The sequence below is a fragment of the Rhodamnia argentea genome, chromosome 10, assembly GCF_020921035.1.
Source record: "Rhodamnia argentea isolate NSW1041297 chromosome 10, ASM2092103v1, whole genome shotgun sequence".
Taxonomy (NCBI): domain Eukaryota; kingdom Viridiplantae; phylum Streptophyta; class Magnoliopsida; order Myrtales; family Myrtaceae; genus Rhodamnia; species Rhodamnia argentea.
In genome coordinates this window covers 22,011,993-22,019,752 of record NC_063159.1, presented here as the reverse complement: position 1 = coordinate 22,019,752, position 7,760 = coordinate 22,011,993, and the positions used below count along the sequence as shown (strand labels likewise).

The following is a 7,760-nucleotide window of genomic DNA, read 5'->3' as shown; positions in this document are numbered from 1 at the left end:
AATAGAAAGACATACGCTCCATAGGGAAGGAGAACATACCGTAATACGTATTTCATATTACGTATGCACTATCGACCAATGAGAGTAGGCAAGAGTTTTTGATCTCAACTTCTCTGTGCCGAGTGAGACTCTCGAGGATAAAATTCCTCATTTTTTGTACCATCATGACTCTTCATTATTCTCAAGGTCTCTATTTAGTGTTTGCTATCTTAGGGTGTTGCCTATGGTCATGAAATTGATTCGATCTAAAGGGACATTCCTAGAAAAGCGAGCTGAACCGAGATTGAGAGATCTAATGAATGAGGAAGATTGATTTGGAGTTTTAAGTCACATTATGAATTATATTCACAGACAGGTCAATTATGATTATTTGGTGTGATCATAATTGTGAATATAATATGTCAATTTTAAAATGAGATCTAGTGAGAAATTTATATGTGGGTGATCGATCTAAGGTACAGCATACAATTCATTTCTTTTTATGTCCAATTTTAGAGCTGTCATATACTCCCAACGGATATATGACAACGAGCTCTCAATGTATGCTAGTCGTACGGGTTATTTGCCAATATGAACTTTGCGAAGATAAAAAGTTTAGTTATTAGTCCTCCATGAACAAATAGGAGTTGTTTGCCCTACATGGACGAGTGGGATATATTAGATTAAATATTGAAGTGGGGTCCACAGGAGATACGGTGTGCACCTATGCGGGCAACCACACCTCTTGAGCAGTTATCCGCTTCAAACGTGAAAAGTCACGTTGGTTGAATAAACGTCAAATAACCGACGTGCTCTCCATCGTTTTCCCAAGTTCATTCTGTCACTTTCAAGAAAACAGAGAACGTAGAACGCTCCTCCCCATTGTCGATTATCGTTTGACAAAGAAATCCTCCGAGATCGCAAAGGGCATTTAACCGGTGATCAATAAGGTACGTCCTCGTGATATATCTTCGTCGATCAGTGAATCTAGTGATCTATTGGGCATGTTTCCGCTATTTTGAGTATGTGTTAGATCGGATTATGTATCCAACAAAAATAATTAAACGAAAAGGAAAAGAGATCTCCATCCCCGATCCAAGACGTCTCCTTTCCAAAATATTTCCCCAAATCTCTCTGCATCAAACCAAATCCTACTCATATCCCCTACTCTCGAATCACCAATTTCCTCAATCCCAAACCCAAATTGCCTCACCAATCAAATCCTCCCTCCCCCACGCGGCCGCCGCTCCCTCGCCGACCCTCGCTCAGCTCCTCAAGCGCATTTGTGACGCTTGCAAGCAGGCCACTAGCCACGGCGGCGAGATGCCCATCTATCACAGCGCCCTCGATGTCGACGTCGGCCTTGACTCGCGCTCCCTCCCCTTGGTCCTCCACTAATATAACCTCACCTACAGCGTGAAGGTTCGTCGTAAGGTCAAGTTGTTCTAGCTCCTCCCCAGCACCGCAGCCACCTTGACTCCACCGCCTCGACTCCGTTGCCGTCAAGGACCCCGACATAAGGGAGAGCCTCTTCACCTAGAGCAAGATACTGGTCAATAGCATCTCCGGCGAGGCATGCGAGGGCGAGATCCTCGCCATCCTCGGCGCCGGCAGCTTCGAGAAGTTAACGGTCATCGACCCAATCACAAACCGGATCGCGAAGGGCAGCCTGAAGGGGAGCTGAATGGGGAGATGCTTGAGTTGAGGCCGTTGAAGGTGATATTTTGGCATATGTGATGTAGACGACCTCCTCTTCGGAAGCGACAAAGATTGGGACCCCAATTTTACATAAACATTTTCTGTTGATCGGAAAATAGTTTTCGTTGACCAATCATTTTTCGCCCCTCAAATATCGAAAATTAGGGAAAATATTTTTCGTAAAACGAACGGAGCCTTGAGGTGCTTTGATGCATAGATGAGAGAGAGTAGAGAAAGAGAGGTGTTGTTTTTCCGTCTAGGGAGATGGAGAGAGAGGGGGGGTGATGATAGCTTTACCTTTCCCTAATTTATGACTGACAGCGACCTATGGGACCTTAAATGAACGCTTTAAAGTAAGTGATAAAAATAATGGTTAATACCGTAAAAAATCCTAAATTGATATATCTATGATAAATTTATCTCAAATTATTTTTTTACCACAAAAAATCTAAACTGATATATTTATGAAAAATTTGTCCCAAACTAGTACATCTACAATAAATTTACTCTCCATTAGTTTTCGTTAAATTTAACCGTCAAATTGCTGAATTAGATGGCACGTGGCGGTTCATAAGTGTATCGGTTTATGATTTTTACCCTTTATTTATCACAAGTATACCAATTTATGATTTTTCATGGTATTAACCCAATTTAATGAATGGTAATTTGTAGTAGGTGTATCGGTTTGGAGTTTTTCGTGGTAAAAAAAATTTAGTTTAGGATAAGTTTATCATAGATGTACCAGTTTAAGGTTTTTAATGGTAAAAAAATAATTTGGGGTAAATTTGTCACAGATGTACTAGTTTGGGATTTTTCGTGATCAAAAAAATAATTTATGGGAAATTTGTCATAGGTGTCCCAATTTAGGATTTTTCATGGTATTAACCCTAAAAATAATATGTCCTTCCCGCCCTTCTCTCGCTCCCTCCCCCCCTTTTTCTTTTCTCATTTCCTCTGAAAATAACATTTCTTGAAACATAGTTTATTTTCTCTAGTTCGCTCTCTCTTTTTAAACTTTTATATTTTCAATAAAAAAAAATATCAATTGATGTTTTATGGAATAATTTTCTAGGTTGTTCTTGTTGATATCTTCATAAGTCCATTCAAAATCGATATATTATGAAATCTAAGATGTGAAATCATAAAAATAATGATTTCTCATATATATATAATATATTTAATATACAATGTGTTTTAGCGTATCGAAATTCTCTATTTTTTTAGAAATCATATGTCGGCGTGTCGAGTCGTATCCCATATTGTGTCGGTGCTACATAGCTCAATGCTCTCGTGTTCGCGCTTTCCAAAGAATCGGAAATGGCCACGAAGCCCAGTTTTCGGTCCAAGTCGGCCTTGGGGCCAGAATCATAGATCTGAAGGGAGTGAGTTGGGGGAACGAACAGATGGTTGGGGGTCAGAAAGAGGACATGAAGGAGCGGTCTAGTATTTCATCACTAACTAAAAAGGAAATCTTAAATGTCATTATAAAGATCTATTAAATTTCGAATATGAAAAAACGCTTTAAGTACTGGCTTTGTTTCTAATAATGATATCATTGTGCAATGAAATGACTCCTATTTCTTTCGCTCAAATCAAATTGACCGGGGACTTCCGATGACCTATATTCAAAACCATCGATATCAAAGATCAGAGTATTAATGATGAATTAGTAGACAAAAAAATTCCACCGTCGATTTGAATCTCATAAATGAAGATGAGCGAGGACCTAAAAGTTAAGCACCAATAAGTGAAATTAATTTTAATACGAACGCCATCTATCTGAACGAGATAAATAAAAATTAAGCATTGTATGTCAAAAAATGTTTTGACAGATACCAACTTTCGACGTCAACGAATACTTGTACCTTATTGGAATTAAAGAAGCAGAGACTAATTAACCTCTCTTCATATTTACGTGTTAATTGATTCCAAAACTTCTAAAATATATTAAGTTCAAAGTGTACTAGTATACTAGATATTGGCATTCCCCTTTTTCTATTTGAGTTAGCCAGTTCCTTTCATTTTGTGAACAACATCTACCAAATCTTTTCTTTGGCCGAAGAATACTATTCACTATTTTTTTATCAAAAAAAAAAACTTGTGGGTCCACCACAACTTGTGAATCAATATCAACTACACATTCACCTTAAATTTTTTTCTACTCATTTCCATAAACTTTCTCAACTTGTGCTAATTTTTTTGCGCCTTGTACTTACTGCATGTGCACCCTTTAGTGCGGACGTAGGCATTGTTGAAGTCAAATGAATGGACCGTGCGTACATGTTCGAAGACATTATTCTTTTCAGCTCTGATGATTGTCCACGGCCGTGAGGCTTAACGGCAAGGTTGGAATCCCCATAGCCATGAACCGCGAGCTCGAACAGCAAGAAGAAAAGTAGAGGAAGGAATCCAGGTTAGGGAAGACAGCGGGGGCCGGAAAAAAGTACGAGCAGATTTTTAAATTGTGTATTTGATTCCACGACATTATGGAAATTGCTTAATAATTCCCTATCTCAATAAAGGGCTCAAATCCAAAAAAAAAAAGCCCCTCAACTTTAACATCTGTTTCAGTTATATCCAAATTTATTTGTCTTCTAAAAAATCTCATAACTTTTACTTTTGTCCGAATTTTACCGAACTAATACAAAAAAAAAAAAAAAATCGACTTTAGCACTTGTCCAAAATATATTGAAAAAATTTTCTCTCATAAAAATCCCAAACTTTAATTTTGTCCCAATTCTATCACCGTTAGCCTTGCTTTGATATTCACATATAGTTAATCCTACGCGGTATTTACACTTTAGCAAAGCTGACATGGAAAAAACCTCCAAACTTCTCGTTAGTTGTCTACTTCCCCTACACATTGTCGAGAGATATAGAGTCACTCAAGATGGCGGCTAACATGGAGATTTGATTATTTGGACGAGTGATCTTAAATTTCGTCATCCCTAAAACCTTTTATTTTCAATTTTCAAATATTCATTGGTAAGTTCGGCAAGAAGATTCGAGCCACATATGATTAATTAACGGCGATCATAGACGGAAGACTGACGGTGGTAGAATTGAGACAAAAATAAAAGTTGAAGGGTTTTTTATGAGACAAAAAAACTTTTGGATATAATCGGGACATGTGCTAAGGTTGGGGGTGTGTTGGGTATCGGGCCGGTAAAATTGTGACAAAAATAAAAATTGGGGATTTCTTACAAGATAAAAATAATATCTTAAATATAATTGGAATAGATACTAAATGTTGAAATTTTTTTGGGTATTAGGCGTTCAATAAAGTACTATGGTGCGGGAAGCCCAACAACTTTTGATTCGTGGAGGAGGAACAAGAGGCCCAAAGCACACCCATCCACATCCGGCCCAGTTCATCGCTTGTCTGGGTGGATGCAGTCTCCCGTCTCCCCTGTCCATCGTCTCTGTTCTCAGGTCGGGACTGAGGAACTGGTTCGGACTCATCCGATTTGCAGAGGCGGAGCAGCAGAAACAGGGCCAGATTTGCTCTTACGTTCTCTCGTAACCACCAACGAAGGAAAGAGGCAAGTGCCCTCCTGCCTCTTCTCTCTCTCTTATTGAAAATTTAGCAGTTGCAACGATTCATTCTTCTCAGATGGGGTAGCAACCGCTCTGTCGTCGCATTACGTCATAATCTTGTAGCTTCGCGAGCTTAAGTTTGTGACCCTTGAGCGAATTTTTACTCCATCTCTGCTATCGATTCCGTTGAAGTAGGCATTCTCTTTTGATGGAGCTAGGAAGGATTTGGTGGGACCCAAAGTAGCGGACTTTCCTTCGACCTAAATTGAACCAACAATGGATTCCCAATACCAAGAGCTTCACTTCGTTCTGCTTCCTCATTTAGCCTCCGGCCACATGATCCCCATGATGGACATGGCCCGGTTGCTGGCCCGCCGGGGCCTGACCGTCACCGTCGTCACCACTCCCATCAATTCAGCCCGTTTCGTGCCCGTGTTCGACCGTGCCGCCAGGTCTGGGTTGCGGATCGAGCTCCTGCAGGTCCCCTTTCCCTCGGCAGAGGCTGGCCTGCCTGAAGGTTGCGAGAGCATGGACTCCCTCCCTTCCCGGGGCATGTTGAAGAATCTGCTTCTCGGCATTAGCATGTTGCGGCAACCGGTGGAGCGATTGCTCCATCGGCTACAACTTCGCCCAAGCTGCATAATTGCGGATAAGATTGTGATGTGGGCGGACCAGACTGCCCGTGAATTTGGGATTCCGAGGATTGTATTTGATGGCTCTAGTTGTTTTTCACTCGTGTGCACTCACAACATAGTTGAGTCCAAGGTGTTTGATACAGTGCCTGAGTCAGAGCCGTTTGTTGTGCCTGGTCTACCGGATAGAATTGAGCTTACAAGAGCTCAGCTTCCAGGAGCTGTGAATATTGTTCCATCAGACATCAAAGATATGCGGAATGAAATAAGAGCAAAAGAACTAGCTGCATACGGTGTGGTCGTTAATACTTTTGAAGAATTGGAGCCGGCGTATATACGTGAATGCAGACGCGTGAGGGGTAAAGTTTGGTGTATTGGTCCGGTGTCGCTGTGCAATGAGGACAACCTGGACAAGGCCGAAAGAGGCAACAAGTCCTTGGTCAATGATGACCATTGCTTGAAGTGGCTCGACTTATGGGGACCAAGTTCTGTCATCTACGCATGCCTCGGAAGCTTGAACCGACTCACAGCACCGCAATTGATAGAGCTTGGGTTAGGCTTGGAGGCGTGTGGCCGACCTTTCATTTGGGTCGTACGAGGAGGGAACGAATCTCGGTTCGTGGATTGGATATCGGAAAGTGGATTTGAGGAGAGAATCGAAGGGAGAGGCATCTTGATCCGAGGCTGGGCGCCTCAGGTGCTGATCTTGTCACACCCAGCAGTCGGAGGCTTCTTGACACACTGTGGTTGGAACTCGACGCTCGAAGGGATATGCGCCGGTTTGCCATTGTTAACAAGGCCGTTGTTCGCCGAGCAGTTCTATAACGAGAAGGTTGTTGTTCAGGTGCTGAAAATCGGTGTGAGGTTGGGGTCCAATGTAGCCATGAACTGGGGGGAAGAAGAGAAGTGCGAGGTGTTAATGAAGAGGGAAGAAGTGAAGCAAGCAGTGAACCAGCTCATGGACGAAGTAGACGACGGAGCCCGGGAGAGACGAAACCGAGCGGCCGGTCTTGGACGCAGAGCGAAGATGGCCATGGAAGAAGGAGGTTCTTCATATCTCAACATGACGCTGATGATCGAAGACATTATGCAACAAGTTCGGGGTTAACACAAGATACGCTGCAGCTCATTGATCTCTCACAGGAGTTTCATCAACTTAATATCAACCCCATCTCACAACAGATGAAAAATAACTTGCTTGATTCGCGAATCACTTGTTTAGGTCAGTTCCATTACTTCTTGGTCTGATTTTCTGCTTCTCACTATCAGAAGCAGGACAGTGCCTTTAGAAAGATAAATAGCCATTGCTTGCATTCACTGCAATCACTTGTTGAACAGCCCTGCAATTCCTTGGATTATAAAGATAAGAGAGCTGGACAACAGTTAGGAAGAAACCATCAACTTTTCCTTTTCCGGGTGTCAATTCGTGTCTCCGTGTATGGCCAAAGAGAAGGAAAAGCTTCGCCGTCCGTCCCCCTCATTTGGGAAATCGCTACCATGGCTCCTTATTGCTCACCTCTTTAAGTCGAACTACGTGGATTGCTTCCAACAAGTATCTTCTCGAATATGCAGAGATTGAGAAGGACACGAAATGCCAAGGATAAGGTCCGAAAAGATGACATGGACATGTCTTGGATCGTCATTGTTCAGGTCTTCTAGATGACAAGGAACTGTCGGAGGAAAATAGTGTCGCCAGCTTGATCTGGTTATGCACGGACTCGCACCTGTGCGGGTGGGGCTTGCGCTCGCATATCCTTCGAGCTTTGATCGATCCCTGAACGATGACATGAAGTGGAACAGCGGACCCAACGAACGAATCAGACATAAGGTAAAGGTGGGATGTCTCGTTCGCTGTCCACTTACAAATGTTTCCACTTACAGTCCAGCTCTCCTTCTAGACAGCAACTGGCAACA

The 7,760-nt window shown here is 42.3% G+C and overlaps 1 protein-coding gene across 2 annotated transcripts; it reads left to right on the top strand.

Moving 5' to 3' along the window:
• Positions 1-5,028: 5,028 nt before the first annotated feature.
• LOC115735167 (UDP-glycosyltransferase 73C1-like) lies at positions 5,029-7,384 on the top strand. 2 transcript variants are annotated; one of them, XM_048271680.1, is made up of 3 exons: positions 5,029-6,613; positions 6,691-7,068; positions 7,201-7,384. In XM_048271680.1, the coding sequence occupies exons 1-3, from the start codon at positions 5,491-5,493 to the stop codon at positions 7,368-7,370; spliced, it is 1,671 nt and encodes a 556-aa protein (XP_048127637.1). In that variant the 5' UTR covers positions 5,029-5,490; the 3' UTR covers positions 7,371-7,384. The 2 variants fall into 2 exon arrangements, with proteins under 2 accessions (XP_048127637.1, XP_030522141.1); XM_030666281.2 differs by having other exon boundaries at positions 5,058-7,068; positions 7,201-7,256.
• The last annotated feature ends 376 nt before the right edge of the window (positions 7,385-7,760 follow it).